This window comes from Halictus rubicundus, chromosome 10 (genome assembly GCF_050948215.1).
Source record: "Halictus rubicundus isolate RS-2024b chromosome 10, iyHalRubi1_principal, whole genome shotgun sequence".
In the NCBI taxonomy this organism is placed as follows: domain Eukaryota; kingdom Metazoa; phylum Arthropoda; class Insecta; order Hymenoptera; family Halictidae; genus Halictus; species Halictus rubicundus.
The window spans coordinates 11351417-11371502 of NC_135158.1; the positions used below are offsets into that span (position 1 = coordinate 11351417).

The 20086-nt window shown below is 35.5% G+C and overlaps 1 protein-coding gene across 1 annotated transcript in view; it reads left to right on the forward strand.

The window, feature by feature from the left end:
* LOC143357928 (uncharacterized) overlaps nucleotides 1-20086 on the forward strand; it is a 52623-nt gene that overhangs the window by 10674 nt on the left and 21863 nt on the right. The window contains exon 3 of the mRNA XM_076794655.1: nucleotides 2367-2674. Coding sequence (XP_076650770.1) covers nucleotides 2367-2674 — 308 coding nt within the window. The remainder of the gene's footprint in view (nucleotides 1-2366; nucleotides 2675-20086) is intronic.

A 20086-nucleotide genomic window follows, 5' to 3' on the forward strand; every position in this document is an offset into this window, starting at 1 on the left:
CCCGGGTATCTTCTCTCAAAATATAAACTTTAATTGAACAACGTTATCTTCATCATCCCCCACGAGAATTCGAAGAAGCCGTGTGGTCCTCTGGCGGCCGCGCGAAGCAATTACAATTTCGCAGCACTGTGTAATTTAGCTCGCGGGAAATGGAAGAACAGGACCGCGGGATCTAGCGGGAATTATGCAACTTATCAATCAATCCCTCGAGACGTGGTCGTTACAAAGCAATACAAATTGATGTTCGAAAGAAACGTTGCTCTTTTAGAACAGATATTTCGTAAGATTTTTTACGTTTTTCTGGATTTGCATTTCTAAAACTTCCGTTTGCAGCCTCCAATCAAAGATTTATTGGTCTTTCACGTAAAGTATGTGAAATATTTACAATATCAAAACTAATGACTTTCCTCTAGTTTCTTAGAAGTTACTGGTAACGCCACCGCTTCACGGTGTCGGATGGGTTATAAAATAGTAACCCGATCATCACTATTAAGCGTAGATATCACATTCGATAGAAGATGAAAGATCTTAATGAAGCATCAGGAGGAAATCTGATCGAGACATGGATCCAAAATTTTATGAAGCAGGTGTAATATTACACGAAAACCCGATAAGACATTCGCAAACTTGAAAAACAGGGAGAATATAGAACCCATAAAGGGGAGTTAGATTGCATGACTCTATACATAGTTTGTTCGTAAATGATTGTTGTATACATATAGATCACGGTTCAACAAAATGGAATAGCATGTTTCAAGCGGATACTCAACCTTAAGATTCTAATTTAATTGAACTTAATACTATAGGGATTAGTGAAATTGAGAAAGTTGATGCGAAAGTGGAAAAATGAAAATGAAATGATGATTTTTCAAACTTATTGTCTTTTACTTACCGATACAATACAATGAGGCTCTTGAAGCTATTACTAGACCTTGTTTCGTCAGACGCAACGATATTTCGATAATAATCGATGTAGGGTGGTGTACAGGTATACATATAGGATATTCGGCAACAGGTGGAACAAATTCTAATGGGTAATTCTGTGCATGTACTAAACTTCTTGTTAAACGTAAATTACGAGCATCGGAACAATTAAAAATCTTCTACAGTTGGTAACTTGACAGTGATTGATATCCAACACGTTTTCTTGCATCCCTCATTGTTATGTTGTTATTAAAAAGAGGGCTTCTTAAATGGAAGATATTTTGTGATTCCATTCTGTATGCATGTAAAATATGAATAATTTTTATCATTACTTTTCTCGGATATGGTTAAAAGCTTAAAGAAACAGGAATACGTATCATGGGTATTGTTTCTGTTTTGCTTTTATTGTAGAATATATTAATGAAAAAGTTAAAGCTTACTTAACGTGCATTTTTAATGGCTGCTTTATTCACGGGTCGTACTACTTACACAAGATTCTCAAATATAATAACTGATCTGTTACATGATCACGTAATCCTTTGAATTATATACGAAAGGGTAGTCCTCTCCGATTTTGATGAAATTAAATTCAATTAAATTACCCTTTTGTGAATAATTATTTTTATGTTTTTGTGTTTCTTAATTCTGCTATCCTTACCTTCTCTGCATCTTTTTAATTGTACCGACGTTTCTTCTTCCTTATACTCGCCCTACATATAACTGATAATATTATTTATTTCTAAAAATTTTAAATAAAAATTTCAAAATATTGTTGTCAGTCTATTGTAATAATTCAGAAATGAAATTCGAAAAAAGAAGAATATATAAAATTACGAAGTAAAATGTGCACACAACGTTACCGACAAATGTGTATCATTTTCTTACTTTATTTTCACGTAAAGATGTATCGCTTGTAAATGCAGCCTGACCTACATATATTATGAATACCTTAGCTGGATGTTTTACCGAACCACTTTAACTGACACACTTTTATATAAGGTCGTCCCAAACATCAATTTGCTTGTAACTATAAATATTATTTCACGTTCGTGTGTGTCTCTATCATTCTTTCTCTGTAATAATACTGAAACCATATAAACATGATTTTTATGAAACAATTGAAACATACTGGAAAAATTTAACCCGCAAAAAGAGCGAGGAAAAGTTAACTTTAATATCAAAGAGTTCAACGAAAATGAATCTATTAAAATTTAACAAGAAAACTATAATAAAGGCTTGTGAAAATGCAATAAAATCGATAAAAATAGGTTGAAAAAAAAGTCACCCAATGTAACACCATGTTGCCAAGTTGTTCAAATTCAAAGTGGAACAACACCCTCTACATATAAATATAAGAACGTGTGTAAGAACTAGTAAGAAGTAATGTTGTCTGTTTACGCTGCGATTGTTGTGCTTTCACTTTGTGGTATCTGTTTGCGCAGAAAGATCCACTACAACGATGAAAACTACGTGGCGTTGAACGTAGCGGACAAGTTAGAAGAAGAAAAAATCTTGAGCGGCATCGAGAAACACGAGAAAGCTCGAGAGAAGTATCATCAGCCGCGGAAGAAGCGGAAACGGAAACGGCGTAAAGTTACCAAAACGATTCCCCGCGAAGAGTTCGTCGATCCTGACGAACTACCCCCGCGTGCACGGTGGACGATCGTCGCGACTGCTTGCCTCCTTCTTGCCATGTCTTTGCTGTTGGTTGGTGTCACGTTGAGGATGGCACCGATTATAGACGATATGGGTAAGTCAGAACTATACAATTCAATTTCCCGTCTCGTGACTAGATCGCGGATTTTATGCAAATATAAATTCTTTCCTTCCTCCAAAGATTCGGATAAGTTGAAAATAATATGTCGGTACACTCAACCCTTCGAATGTCGACACACAATGGATCCAAAAAGTACATATATATTTATTTAATTTCAACCTTACAAACCGTATTTTATACCTACCTAATTAGTTAATTTTATCTACGTGATCGTTACACATTCGATCTACTTATTTTGAACACGAATGCCATAAAATCCGCAGTCTGTGTGTAACATTTGACTAGCACAAATTGTTAGGCAATAGTCGTGGTGAGAACCAACGTGTAAAAAGAATATACGATTCCACTTAAAGTGGCGCTGCAGTAACAGCTTGCAGGTGCGTTTCCGAGATAGTATAAAAACGAGGTCATGGGGAAATAGATTTCTATGTTATACTACTTCTTCTTCCGTTATTCTTTGCTTAACAAAAGACGTACACGATTCGTCGATTATTTGTAATATCGTACACAAGATACTACAATATTAATAATATTACAATATTATTTTGACTTTACTATGAGTACACACAGATTTTCATAAACGACAATATCAATCGTATAGAAAAGATATAACTAACATGATTATACATTCAAGTGAAAAATTTACGATTTTATTTCTTAAAATATTGAATTTCTTTTGGTTTATTTTGTTTCTCAAGAAAGTGTTTAAATTTTTCTGAGTACGCACATTATTGAAGAGAGTTTCATTATCATGTCTGTCCATTGCAGATAGTGTCTACTTCGTGTACATACGTATAAATCTATAAATGGATAGATAAATCCTTAAATTCAATATTCTCAAAAACGTAGCAGATGAAAATATTTTTAACCCTTCCATTTATACATCGTCTATTTTTCAAACGAGACATTGGTACCTTAAATAGATGAACTCTGACCCTTTGAATGGATAATCGAGTACCAGATGAAGCTGAAGGAAATTTTAGTAAACTATTGAATTCATTTTCGCTATTTCAGTAACAACGATGCAGTGCTCACACGTTATTCATTTGTTACCTTTATAAAAACGAACAAATTATATTACTGTAATAGGATTGCACACGAGAATTGAGATAGTATATAATTTAATTGGTCGAGAAATCATCGGTGGCAAGTCCGGATGCTCTCGGTGGTTCATTAAAAGAAAGTAATTCACTTGTCCCTATTTTACGAACGTTCATTGCAAGGTGATTAATTAAATCAAATTAATTAATTATAAGTCGAACAACTGAGAGATACATAAGGATCATTAGCGCTGACCAAAAGATTCGGGTAACACAAGCTCCGATTAATTATGGCAATTAATCATGCAAATACAATTTATTTATTTTATTTTGTCATATATTGTAATAATATTCACTCATTAGAATAACGAGTTTTGCAATGTAACAAGATTTTCTAAAATTTATTTTAAACTATACGTCACCATAAAGTTTGATTTGTGGTTTGCACCATTATCAGAGCATGCCTATGCTATTTAGGGTAGAACTCGAGGGACAACAGTTCTCCATAGTGACGATGAAATATGCAAACAGTCTCAGGAGATTCTATCTCGTATCTCATGTCAGTAGGTTAATGTTTCATTGCGACAATGTGTAATGTTTTATCCGAAAATTTCTAATATACTTTATTCACGCGCTTTATCTTTAAAATTGAATGACCTTATTATTATTATATTATTTTCTACTTACTAAAATTATGAAAAGAATTTTTTTGTGTTGCAATGATATTGCGTGTCTTTCAGTAGTCTTGGGCAATTTTTATTTTGCATAAGTTCATAATTAATCAACCGACATGCAGAACACTTGGTAGTAAAATGTTTCGCTGTATAGCAAAACGCGAGCACCCTGTATATTCAGTATCCGCGAAAACTGTGTCAAATTTGACGCAAGGGAGCGAAGAGGGTTAAACTATCGGTTACACAGCATTTTGAAGACAGAGGCCCGGTAACATTTCGAGAGGGGGGGGGGGCAGGCGTTTTGGAAGAGAGGTCACATATCAATGCTCGAAGGTTCTCCAAACGTCCTACATTTTTTCGCAAAAGTGACGGCCATAGCGTTTGGCCAATTAACCGGTGAGATGGTGCGACCATAGTCGATAGTACTTGCAGTACGGTATTCAGCACGAAAAAACACTTCTCCTCTGGATTTATATGTACCAGGAATACATGCGCGACCGCACACAAACATGTCCGAGGGAAAGAGCGAGCGAGCACGAGAGAGAAAGCGCGAGAGCGAGAGAGAAAGAGAGTGAGAGACGCGCACATGCAGCGTGCGAGCCCAAAGACGTTCCGCGCCTTTAAATTAAAGGCGCACGTCTGTGAATTCTCCAGTCAGCCGTCGGATTTCCGTACTAGAACCACGCTGAAGATTTCATTCCGTGATTTGCTCGTTCGAGCTTCCCTCGACTCGGTTCTTCTGAAAGTTCGCGATAAGCTCCGGGACGCTTTAACCCTGAAATGGTATTACTTGTTTCCTCAGACTACGAGCAGTGATCGAAAAGAAACCGGACTCTGTCAGTTTCCTTGCGAAGGTACACGATCGAGGCTTCACCGATCACTTCTCTGGTGCACCCTGGTGAATCAGTTTGTCGAATAATATGTTACTACACAGCTTCCTGAAAATTCCGTAAAAATTTACTATACACGATACAAATGTTCAAAAAAGTCGAGAACACGTTGTATTTATAACTGTCTCGCGAGGCTGACGAAAAGCAGTGTACAGATCAGTTTACTGGGGTCACGAGAGACCCCAAGATACCATTACAGGGTTAACCTGCCGAGCTGACGGTTGATAGTGTTACCAGGTCGTATAGTGTGCCACCTCTAAAGTGAAACGAGTGCCAATCATACCCTTCTTTCGGACAAACGCTTCTCGACTTGTGTCGATATTCTATTTTCGATCGATGAAACTTCTCCATGGTCACGCGTACTTTGTTGCGTCTTTTATGCAACGGCCGGTGCAGGTCTCTTAGATATCAATGAAATTGTTTCTTCAAGGTGCACATAGATTGCCGGCCCGTTTCGCGGAGAAACTTTAAAGAACAATCGGAAATATCTCGTGGTTAGATAAAGCACGTTGACATTTTTGGAAGGTAACCGAACACCGCGATGAAAACTTCTGTTTCATTAGATTTTACTGATAATCGCGTGCGCGTTCAATAATTTCATCTGGCCCAACAGGGTAAAGGTAATTTAATAGTTGAAGTAGTCAACAAGGATAGTCGCCAAGTAATTGGATTATAGCGTCTCAAAGCGCGGCGAGGTTTTAGAAAAGATTTACTTAATTACTAGACCGCGTTTTTCCTTTGTTGGTGCGCATTAAATGTGTTCAACTATTTGTTCTGAAGATGAAAGCTGCAGCGCATAGGAAAGCTGGAAATTATTTCTTGCGATAATAATATTTAATGATCTGTTCAAGTTAATTGTTTTTGAGTTTGGACTATGAATCGTTGGGATGGGATTTAGTTGATATAACAATCATTCTAAATTTATGTAATATAAATATACATTCATCCAATTTCATTATTACATTCTTATATTGTAAAGTAAACTTTAATTACATGCAAAAATAATGCAAATAGCTGACAGGATGTACAAGTTTATTTTTCGTTATTGAAGTACGTTGTATATTGGTAACATGAACGGTCACATCGTACGAGTGATTTTATTATGCGATTGATAATATGCAGATACGTCTCTTTGTGGGTGCTGCATAAATTGAGCAGTAGTTAATATCGAGCATGTCCTCCTACGAAATTTAAACATGAATTTCGACGATAGCACTTCTTGTTCTCTTGATGCAGCAATTCTGCGTGCAGTAATATATGAAAATTTGGTTACGTTTTTAGTAAAGCAGTTTTTAGTATATTTTAGCAGTTTATTATCATTTATACTCGAAGACTGTCAGATTGAAATTTCAAAAGATAGAAATAGATTTTTTTAGTAAATCAAATTACGCGTTGTATTCATGTTTCCAGCATATGCTATGCATCGTTTCGCTCCATGCGGGTACACTGAATCATTTTTCAATTCTGCCGAATAAATCTCAAGGTCTCGCCGTCTCTTCGATCTAAACATGTAGAAAATTATGCTGTTAACATGCTACGAAGTAAACAAATCCTAAATAAACTCGTCGAATTTGCAGAGGGACACCTGGCATAAGACGATAGACAAATAGTTATAAATTTCGCAACTGTTCATCAATTTATAAAACAACGTCAATGCAGACTAAAATCGCAGCGTTACGATTATTTTTCAAATATACAGTGTTCGAGCATACTTTTGGGACATCTAGGGTATATTTTGCACGTCACAGCGATAAACAAAATTTGTCTACGCGTACACATGTCTGATGAAGCTTAATCTTTTAACTGCAATCTGTTCTCATACCGTGAAAACAAGTACCAGAAATGTACGTGGGAGAACAACAACCTAACAACAGGCTACATTGCTTGGCCTACTACCCTGCTCTGACCTACTGCCCCACTACAATTTTGTCACACACACACACATCGTACACACGGTTGACAGACAAAAGAATGATTTGGAACACTTACGAAACATAGAAGATGAATCAAAATCTACTTGGTCTGTTAATAATTTTAATAAGCTGGAAACAACATAATAATGTTCGTTAATTTTCTGATACCCTCACGGTATTGTATTTTGTCCTTGTATAAAATCCGCAGTCTACTGATAACTGAATCCACTGATTTTAAATTATTCGAACTAAATAGTTAATTATTTATTATTCAAAGGCAAACCATTGATATAGTACTTGAATGTTCAGTATAGTTTCAAAATATACAGAAGTGTTTTCCAAAAGTGTATCTACTTCTCATATTAAACAACGTTTGTATGAAAAGTTCATATTATATATCTGTACACTTATCGTTACACCAGATACGTTAAAACGGTTTCACATATTACAAATTAACGAAAAAATTCGAGCATTTCTGAGGTACTTATTGTATTCACAATAATTGAGATGTCACTTTGCATAAGATATCAGTGAAAAAGATTATTTCGGTAATGCCATGTAGCCACTCGAGAATAAACTTCTAGCAGTTATTCTCCTGGGGTGACTGCCGTGAAGTATCGGAAAGTAAGGGTATCGAAGAGTGGCTGTCATTGTTAGTTAGGTCTGTAGCCTCAACCAGCCTTGCTTTCAACGCTAGAACTTTCAGGGCAGCGTACATATAAATTACAAATGCTAGCAACAGTGATTAAATTCCAATAAACCTCGTAAAAAAAGGAGTGTTTACAATTTAATTTTGAACTTAATCTTAAAGGGATTTTTAAGTTTAAATTGATTTAGTATTTATGCACAGCTGTCAAATCCGCTACCTTTCCTGAAATCATAATTTTATTAAATATACAGTAGATCCCCGTAAAACGCGATAAAAAAACTATTTAAAAAGACTGTATATGTATAGGTACTGTCTAATATGTTCCTTTTAGATCGTGGATCTTTGTGAGAAATTAGCATTTTATATGTTCATTGTAAAAGACAGAAGTTAAATGAAAATGTATTCTTTCTGTTGAAAATTTTAATAATTGATGTTTTGATTGGCAGAATCGAAAATCAGACGATTCTATAGAAAAAAGTAAGTCGGAAATGTAAAATAAAATTTTTTCTTACGATGTTTTGTTTTCGAGAAAATCGACTTTGAATGTTCATCGAGTGCACATGCACTTGACTTAACTCGCGACCTGACGCATCTTTGTATTACTATAGCTTACTGCTCTGGTTTAAATTTGCGTTTATTGTCCTAAGTGATCAATGATACGAAATAAAACAGAATATTAACTTGCGTTAAATATTATTATGATAAAAATGGTAAATGTTGCACATTTCGTCGAATACACAAACTGGATTCAACGAATTAAATTGGTATAAAACACTTCCTAGAATGTTCTACTATCTTAATTATAAATTAAAAATAATAAGAGTAATAATAATAATAATAGTAAATGAATGAAAATCAACCGAGCATATTTTACACTATTTCTAAAGAGCAAAAAAATTCGTGAAATTCGTGAATCTTTAATGGAACATTTTCGGTTTATAATTCGGATGATTAACGGTTGTTTACAGAAAATTGAATCGAAATCAATTAAATTAAGTCTACTACAGTTCACCACAGTTCGCAGGAGTAATTTAGAATTAGAAGTTAAATTTCCATAATAAGGGATATTATATCCTGTATACCAGAAATGTGTACAACAGTTTAAGAGGAGGTAGAGGACTTTAGGACCGAAGCCACGTTCATAGGTGCTGAGGCACTGCGATCAGGTTAGGCAATATACCCTATATGCCTGATCCCGCACATATTAATTTACTCTAGGGCATTGAACATTGGTCACAGCTATAGAGGTACCTGACCTAAATCCACCTGACGCAAGTACAGGGGGAAATCCAAACGACTTCGCAACAATAGCAAACCGTAACTTTTGGCAGTTCTCTTGAGGCTATGTCAAAAAAGTTAACATATTTGTTCTAACGCGAATGAGTATTCTTCCTAGAAAATGTTAAACCGTTTTATTAATACACTGTTTATCCCGCAGAAGTGCGTTCTAAAATACGTAAAAGAAAATTGACACGTTCGAACGAATCTAACGTAAGAAAATTCTTTACAAGCCTGACGTCTTTGATAGTTAACTTGTGAATAGAATCGTTCGAATTGTAAAGCGACGAATTTTTTCATTTGCCTTATGAAGTTTCATATTAATAGAAATTTAATATTAACCATATTGCTGACGTTATACGAGTCTATGACTTTCCCGTGGATTTATACATTTTACTTTACCTTAAAGCAATCTACTGTAACGTTAATTAAAAAATGAAAGGCGTCGAGAAAACGTTTAATAGAAAACGTTGAAAATATTAGCATTAAACGATTTATTGCGTGAACGTATTTCAGTAGATCATCAGGTTCCCGGAACGTCATGGTCATGACAGATTAACGTGTACGGCAAACATGACGTTTAGAAAATTGTGGTCGCAACTATAATTAAATTTCCTAATTAAATTCCCTAATTATATTGTTTTAATTAAATCCCCTACTATTATATAGTCTTGTTTGAACATAAAACAAATTTGAATAACGCGGAAGGCAAATTGAAAGTCCGTCATTTGCTGTCTGGAATTCAGAGAAAAGATTAAAGGAATGGATGAAATTGAAAAGGTGTCTAGGGTGAGGGATTCAATTACTGTGGGGGTACCAATTATTTTTCAAGCATAATGAATATTAAAAAACAGATTTAAAATTTTTAAATCTCTTATTAGCTGTTTGTTAGCAATATTGTCTAGCTCGTAATTGAAGATAGAAAAAATGGTATTAGTTTCCTGGACCAGCAGGGATGTGTATAATTACTACATGTATTCCCACGTGCACACTAAATTTAGTTTCTGGTTACTATAGTGGAGCAGAATGTTATCCACCGATGAGGATCATGGATGTCTGAAATGTGCGAATTCGTTGGACAGACTGTCCCTATTAACCCTTTCATACATACCCGATCTGACATTCCTTCTCTGTTTTTGTGTTTTTTTTTTTGTATTTTATAATAAATTATAATTTCATGGATCCATTTTGATTTAAAGGTACTACATTCATTTACTGCAGGATACAAAAGATTAATGTCTAATATTCGTATAAGACGAACAATTAATTATTAGTCTAGTTAATTATTATTATTAGAAAATGAAATATTATTAGAATTATTAATCTTCTCCGTATAATGCTAATGGTTATAATTATCCTGTAGTATTTTACCTTTTAAGAAGATGAAAAACTCTCATTAATCGTGGGACGACCTCATAGAAAAGCAATAATTATTTCCAGCAATTATTGCGTTAAAAAGAAATTCAGAATTTCAGCAAAAAACCAATTCTATATTCCACAGGCTTATCCTCGGTTATTCGACATCATAATCACGAGCGCGTCTGCAGCAAGGTTTATGTCCAGACGCGAGTGGTGAGGCTGTTAGAAATTGCACGTAATCGTTTTATTGCGGGAATCGTGCACAGCCAGGACCCTCGGACAGCCGGTAACCAGATGTGTCAAAGTGACCATCATTTATTTGGTGTTTGACCGTTAGCCGCAAGCTATGGTTGCAAACCGCTACTCGTAGACAGAAGGAAGCGACGATGAACGCTTTCGCTACCGCCGTGCACACAAATTTTCTACCAAAAAACGACGCTAATTCTAACCAGCACGTACAAGATTTACAGTTCTTTCTCGTGCTTAACAACATTTTGTTCGAGCATGAATTTTTATGAAATGATTGCCCTTACAAAATGTTTCAAACGGTGTTCCCAGTGAACAGATATTTCAGATTCGGTAGAATAAAAACTTTCTGGAAACGCAAGTTCTTATGAAACGTTTATTAAAAAAGTTTCCGTGAAATAAAAGCCAAATTATTGATCACTTCATAAAATTGAAGTAATATGAAAGTCAGAACGGTACCTGTACATTTCGGTCTTTAATGAACTATTTATTGCCGAAGTACTACTGTATGTTTTAACTACTGATTTTACACTTTAATTTGTGTGCAAGGAATATATAGGACATCTTCATAAATATTTATAACTGTTCCCTAAACTACACACATGGATCAATATATCCACCAATATAGAAAGTGTGGTTCCATAAATATGACATACAAAGTATGTTTTACGTGGATTTGCTTTTTCGATTACGTCACTAGTTCGATGGCACACTGCACTAGATGCACTCGCATCTGTGATAGGTCAAAGAAAAAAATACATCAAAAACAGGTTGAGAGTGATACTACATCGTGTATAAATTATGTATCTATTAGAATAGAGAATAGCGTGTCTGTCTATTACTTACCGTTTCTACTTGTGAACACGAACGCGTGCGTGCCACATTTATCTGCGAGATTGATTTTCTGGAAAACGTAGTTTAGTTTGATAAAAATGTTCTCATTTATGTTGTTAATGAATCTCAACGATTTTATCGTGTAAAATTATTCTTTTATCGCTGCTGCAATTTTGGAAAATTAACAAATTCTATTTCCTTTCAATTAGTCTCGTTAGTAATTCTGAAATATAAAAAAGAGTAAAAAATAAGTATCACGATAAAAACTTAAAAGATTTTCCATCTTGTTTACATTGATAATAGAAGATAATTTATTTATGAATGCTTTGAACCAAACGGTTTGTTGGAAAATACAATATTGTTACATGTAGCTGTAGACAGGTGGTTTAACTTAAATGGATAAATCGGCTCTTCAGCTCCTGTTAACCATTATAAATTATTACACACTTTACCATACTCTCGGTTTACTGTATTCTGTTAGACATACTCTCTTCGTGCGTTGTCATAAGGTAGTCACATTATGAATTCATCGCCAGATAAACTTTTGTCAACAAGCAAACTGCAATAGAGATACGAAACGCGATTTGTTCCTACTTTTTCTGCCAGTTCTATGCCTATGCCGGAGTCATTTCTGACCCACGCCGATTCATATTTCACTGCAATTTCTGTTCTTCAAAGTATTGCAGAAAGAACATAATAGGTTGAAGGTAAACGCATAAATGTGTTCCTATGTGTTTAAATTTCTTTGTAACTGATGAATATTTTTATATTGTACGAAGAATTAAATATTTTGCCGATGTGGTTATTTTAGTCCTCGATCAACAAACAATTTTCTCGGAACAGTTTTTTTTTTTAGATTTAATAGTCTTTTAAAGGCGGAGGAGAATGTGATTTTTTTTCACTCAGGGCATTCACAGCCGTTTGTATTTTTTAGACGGAGACGTCAACAGATATAAAACAATGTGTGTCAAGTGTCTTTTAAAGCGCTGTCGGATTGTCTGAAAAGTTTGAAACCTCTTTTATATTTACACGTAACCTCAAAATGGTTTAAAACTTCGCCGACAATCCGACACTTTGTATACACGTATTCCGTCGAAGTTCCCGTTTCACGCTCGAGTAATGTCCCTTGTAATTTGTATAGTATTCTTCTAAATATAGAACCACGAGAATTCGCAACTAACTTGATTATTAATGACCAAGTTATAGAATTCCCGGACAATGGTCGTTCAACGAATTTGCCTTGGAATCGTTAACGATGTAGTATCAGGCAATTGTTACCACCTGGTTCTTGGTCCGACTCGTGGAATCATTAATCGTTGCATTGAGATTCGAACGTTATACATCAGATGTATCGTCTCAATTACATTAACTGGCGTGGAAAAAACTCTTTGAAAGAACGTCATAACTGAATGAATATTTTATAAGTAAAAATCGGATATAACGGTAATTCTGCTACAAGTAGAACATTCTTTGTAAATAAACTCTCGATCGACATATTTCTGTTCCATCGGAAAACAAATCGATGATTAATTGCTTGCACGGTTCAATTTACTTTTCTGCAATAGCTTTTCGAAATTACGTACGGTACGTTTCCTCGAGGAACGTTCTATACTCCATAGTGCCGCTGGAACGGACCACTGAAAAATGAGAACGATGCTGAGGCTTTTGTGCCGTCTTCAGCCATTGTTGAAAAATTGCTTTCATATAGATAGCGTGCGAGATCGCTGAAATCCGTGCACGATGTTTACAAAGAAGACATTAATCGGAATAGATGTCGGTTGTTTTTCTTTTACAATATGGGAATTTCGAGTGTTCGTATTTATACTAAGAAAACAATCTTGAACGGATAACATAATAAAACATCCATCAGAAAATTAGAATATTTTAGTATATAATAACATTTATACACAAAACATAAATAATATAATTTCCATTTCACAAGGTTCGAGCAAATAATTTTGCGAAATTAAATTCAGATAGATTAAAGAATTTAGGAATTAGGATCACAAGTGGACTTGATTGAAACAATTCATTATGTTTAAAATGATAACTAGATCGTAGAGTCGGCACATTCGTAATTAAGATATATTCTGATTCGCAGAATACTCGTTAATAAATTTAACTATACATGTACCTCTATACTATATTAAGAACGCTTCGATCGATTTTAAAACGGAAAGGTTTCAACACACAAATTAAAGAGAGAAAAAAGGTACACATGCGTACGTATTGCTAAAAATACTGAGGATAAAATAATATTTCGTTAACTAGCCATTACAAAATAGTAAGTGAAACCACTAGAAATAGTACATTGACGCATCTGAAAAAATCATATTTAAATGACGATCATTAAAACTATTTTAGTATTTACGTTTTAAAAATAATTTGGTCAAGGTAAATGATGCAGTAATCTATTTTCCTTTATACCGAAATACTAAAAATAAGTCCGAGAGTAATTTCTGCATTAAGTAACGTGTTTAAAATAACATAATGGATAATTTAACATTGTAACCGTCACGTCGTGGTAAATGTCGTATAACAAAGTCGTAAATCTTGTGCATATGTTCTACGTCACTCCGGACGTGAGAATCATAATCAATAAAGTCGTCTACTCTGTTATAAAAGACTGTAGACAGTATAATTTGCTGCAATGGCAATTGTGCAAAAAAGATAAACATTCGTATTCAATATTTACCGAATTTTTAAATTTCATAAGCCACTTGAAATATCGTAAATAAATTGCAAATTTTATATAACAAAAATATATAGGCAAAATAGAAAAGCGTAAGAACATTAGAAAATTTAAGAAAATTAATAATAATAGAAATGAAAAATTTCGTTACGGAGAAAATACAGTGACAATAATATCAAATTATATTTTCGTTACATGAAAGTTGAAACTATCCAGAATTTTGGACATTTAACCGCGTGACAAAATCGAAGAAATCGAAATGGGGTGAAAGTGAACACGATAATTGATTATTTGGATAATGAGACTGAAAGGGGGAAACGCCACAGACTACACGTCATTTAACGCTACAGTTATAAAATGCAATACGTCACTCATTGGATCGATAGAAACGCACACAGGTCACACCTGCGGTATCACACTCACATACGCATTCCGCGCACCAGGTTCAACACTTTTATTTTTCTGTGGCGCGTTTACATCGTTACAACTCTTGCGGAAGCGGGTCAAGCTGCCTGATTCTCCACTGTTCGATTTTAACGTATGTCATCGGAGGATCGAGTACAAACCGATCGTCTTCGAGCTGGTGGCAAAAGCGAGCGCATCGGTTTCAGTTGGACCGCGTTACGTTCAGCTCCTCGATTTCCCCAAAGTTCCCGGCATTGCTCCCATTGACGCACATCGCACGCCAGAAATGCGTATCTCCGTCGAGAGTTTATAGCTTCTACGGAAGTGTAATGCCGCGTGTTCAAGGCAGGAATTTTAAGAATAGTTGATCCGACGACTGACATTTTTATACGTCTTATCGTTCTTCCCGTTCTCTGAATGATTTCGTGTTTACAGAGACGCGCTCGTAAATTCTTCCCCGTGTCACGCCTGCCGAACGCGAAAGCTTTGTTTTTTCAGATCCGCGTTTACTACAACTCATTTCCTCTTTTACCACTTCCGAGCACGTGAAATATGCCATTTCGCTTTTTCTGATTTCCGTTTCTAGCGCTGGCGGAACGAATGATGTATGTGTTATACACTGTAACAGCGAAATCACTGTAATCAAGGGGGCCGTCTCGTGTAAACGCTGAAGAATTTTTACTACGATACTACGTCTACGTCTTAGCATTTTGTTTTGTAATTGATTTAGCTGCCTTTAATGTTCCAATTTAGAAAAGAGTTTAGTGTACGTTTCCTATTTCATTTGTGCGCGTCGCTGAGTTTTTGAATTGTTTAAGCAATTGGATTATTTCGTAATTGGAAATTCATAGAATTCGATACTTTAAGGAAATAATAGTACATTGCAGCGGAGATTGTTGTAATTCAGAAGTTACTTCAGACATCTGCCTAGGTCTGACGGATTCTAAGTTAAACCAGCTAGTCGTTCCGCACACAATAAAACGGGGGTATAGAGTTTCATTAGCCTATTAAATGTACCTACGTCTATGATAAATTTATCACGGGAGTTAGTCAGCTACGCGTATCGGACTATACATACGATCAGAATGCATACATGGTAATAACAGGTTACAATGAGGCATTTTAAATGTAAACTTTTCTGGAGGCCTGTTAACATTAAACCTACCACGGCCAAAATGACCGGTTTTCTATTTCACAATTATTGAAATGATTAAAAAGCCAAATTATTGTGTGCCATATTTGGCAAGTGACGTTATCGAACCAGATCAGTTGCAGCAGTCGCATACTGTACCTTCGTACTCCGGCTAATTCCAAGCATAAATTGCGTGCGCATCCCAAACTAACTTCACGAACAAGGATATCTTCTCTGGAAAGCATCCTAATTTCCGAAATCTGTATTACAATTGGAGAAAGTCCACGCTTTATGTCAACCAGAGGGCACTCGGTAGAATTTGTAATTTTATTCCGCAAAACAGATATTAAACTAAGATAGTTATTTTGGGGAAAGTATTAGATCTAAGAAATTCTTTCGAGAAAAGCAAATTGGATCACATCCAAGAATATTTTGAGTGTACAGAACACGGACGGTAGAATTATTCCAAGATGAAAACGATATTTCTTTTACTTATAGTTTCTTTTATGGCATGGTATCTCTTAAAAAGTAAATTGGAAATGCTGGAAATGCGATTATAGAAATGTGATTTATAATATCCCGACTATCCATAGTCCGGTGATTTATTAACGTTTGAAACTTGGAAACTTGAGACACGATACGAAGAGAAATGGATTCGGTTCGCTTTATCTTTACTTTAATTTTGGAGACTAGATTAAACTTAAATAAACTTTAATAACTTTAAATTCATTAAACGTAGAAACTTCCTGTCTCTTACTTAAAAGTTTCAAATCATGAATAGGAAACACGACTTGGAAATTAAGGAATGATTAAGGAATTTAATTTATATGGAAACTCAAGCAGCAATTTATTCTACTTAAAATATTGCGTTTATAACCGCATAAGCATTGCAAATATGTTGCCTGTTTAGTGGCAGGGCTCGAGTCGCATAGTTGCAATTGTGGCACGGAACAAAGAGAAAATGTGCGCCAACCGCTGAAGGGTTCGTAACATACATGCTAGAAATGCCATTAGGTTTTGATGTAATATTTTTCAAGGACGAAAGATGTCTTTCGTCAACTAAGAGATACTTTGTAGTAAAATTGAAGTGAAAAATCGCTACATCAGTGATCGATTTCATTTATTTCATAGATGAATAATTTAATAATTGTGTCAGATCATTTTGTGCTGGGCTAGTAAATTGATCGTGATTGTGTACGACGTTTTTCCGGCATTCGCTCCGGTCAGCATTTTTCACTTTTCAGGCTGGTAATAAATACCGTTGCTTTTTTTTGTCGAGCTGATACATGACATGCAAGGGTTGGAAAGTGATTGCTGTAATAAAGCTTCGTGAGTGTCCTCCGTTCAGTAGCGTCAGATATTGCTGTTACATATGGATAGGTCAACTGCGCTTAAAGTTCCATTAGCTGTTGAAAAATGTGTTGGTTGCAGATTGTTCGGGAGAGTTAGGTCACTGTCGTTTATAATATTCTCGGCAATTTTTTCCCTTGCGTCCGGTTTATTTAAGCTGCAGAGAAAGTAACGGCTATTAAAGCTACCGATGACCATAAATCCGCTTGGAATTTGATCGAGTTAATCTTGTGTTCGCTAAGCTGCTAAATATCTGGGATATACATAGATATATACATAGTTATACTGCGAACGTAAACCGTGAAGGATCGAGTTGTTCAACTACGATTGTTCTGAACGTGCTGAATCCGTGTGGTGTTTCAAAGCAACCACTGGTGTATTATTGTAATATTTTATTAGTAGTCGTGATAAGAAAAAGACTTTTTTCCATATAAATTTTATTCGATCTTTTGAAAATTAGCGACTAATAAGGATTCGCGAAACCAGTTCTTCGACTCATAGAAACGTGTACACATGTGCATGCACAATTTTCGTATGCAGAGGCGAGATCGTTAACTCGAGTGAAACGGCAAGACATTGATTTTAGCCAATACTTACAGCTGAAATGGTCTAACCAATGACCCGATCGATTTACGTGTAACGTACGCTGGCACTACAGTAGTTTATATCCGTGAATTATGAAGGCATTAAAAAGTCACATTATCTGCAATGAAACGCGATACGCGCACCTTATACAGACCAATAACATAACTGCCCTCTGGCAACAGTTCGCAGCTACGAATTTGTTGGCAGCCGACTAAATGGTAATACTGTCGAGAAGAAAGTGAATCGCCCGGTCAATAAAGATGGTAATCGATTTCACAGTTTAGTGCACTCGTATTTGGAATGCCGAAGATGTTCGATTCAAGCCGATCCTATTCAGAGTTACGCTCGACAGCTTACAGAATGATACTTCAGCCACGTTTATAACTGCTGCTTTTATACAGGATTTCTGTATAACTCTTATTTCCTCGCGTGGCATTTTCAACATAATTCGAGACCGTTTAACGATGCCACGAAACTGTCGTACAAACAATTATATCCATCTCCTTAAATACTATAAACGTAAGAAACTGTGCTTGTTGCTATTCTACGTCTACCTGATGCTTGTTATTGATTATGATAACTTCTCTTAAGATACAGAAACTTCAAGGGGTGCGCAGAAATGAACCTGACAAACTTCCGCGATACTCTTGACAGACCCATCTTCATTTATTATCAAGCTATAACGAGAAGAAGATATTATGACCGAATGGATTTTGTTTAATTGGCATTCTTTCCTGTGCGTCATACTGAAACCGAATGAAAGATTCAGGAAAGACGTTCTGTCACAACATTTACATAGGTAGAAAGCCAATTATATCAGCAGCTATAATATCTAGTATGCTTTTATATGAGTAAACAGTACTGGAACGAAAAATTAGCAGCCTCTACGCAGTCTACTAATGAGGCATTTAAGCAATGTCTGATAAGACATTTCGCAATCACAGGCTCATTTTAATCTACGGAACTCTAGCCTGGCAATGCCACGTTCAGTTAATGGGACAAACGCAGAATTTTTCACTGTATAATAAAAAGTTGAAAGAACAGCATACAGAAACAAATGGAAAGAAGTAAGTGCCACGAACTTATGGAGCAACCTAACACTAATGAATACGCCTCGGATACGTTTTTTGAAGTGATTAGCTCGGGAACGAAGTGTCGTGTAAAAAAATTGCATTCCTGATTCACGACTTACATTTCATGTAGAATTACCGTCTTCTATGTGATCGTGACCACACACGCACACACACGTATCCGAGGCAAACACGCGTTCGTATTGCTCTGAAAGCAACCTAAGTGCTGGTATTCCGGAAAGAACGCTGAATTGAAAAACCTGCTTTTTGGAAAATTAAAAATCGCGGAATGGAAGACTGGAGTAACACGTGGTGCATTTTCTACGGGACGATAAAATGTTACGAGGCGAGTTCAGCGGGATCGTGTGTACTATTGTTGTACATGTGTGGTAGAATTCTGTAGGGGAAATTTTGAATCAATTATTATATGTACAAATGAATGCGTTTCTCGATTACAGTATAATAGAAGTACAATAGCGTGCCATTAATAAAAATCTCCTTTCTATTTAATATTGGTGAATTTGCAATTCGCGCACATACTTCATTAGCTCTTTGTTCCGTCGTGTAATTGTATTACTTCGCCGATTCCCTGGGTCGCATTTTCTCCGTGAAAAGTACCCGCAGCAAAATATACTCTGATTAGTTCAGCGGTCGTTTATCTCGGATTATTCGCAGTTCATTGCGTACGCATTAGGTATTCAATATAGCTCACTGCACCTAAATAGAAACCCCCGTCGATATTACCTCGAAGTTCGAAGCTTGAGAACTACGAAGAGAAAAATGGTGTAGGAAATACTGGTCTTTATAAATGTCTTAACAGTTATTACGGCATATAATATGGCTTACACGATGTTCGATAAAACGTCGTACTATCTTCTCATAAACGTAAATTTACGTATTACCTTTTAATCTTTGAGCCGGACGATTAAACTTCTTTTATGCTTGTTCCTTATTCTCTGCAGCGCACTGCAGATTTTCTGCGTTTATGGCGAAAATCAAATACAAACAGGAGAGTCGTTAAAAGAACCGGAAAATACTGTTTTATTATTTTCAACCGATTGAAATGATCAAGAAAACAAATAAAAAATCTGCAATCTGCACAGGAAAATATATTTCGTAATCGTTTGCAAACAACATTATTCTTAATTTATGAAAATAGTAGATTCTGACGTGGTCTATGCAAAACCTTTAATTTTGTTTCAATAAAAACAACAATAAGAGAATGGTACTACTTTCGGGATTATTAAATGTTTCTCTGCTGATTTTGT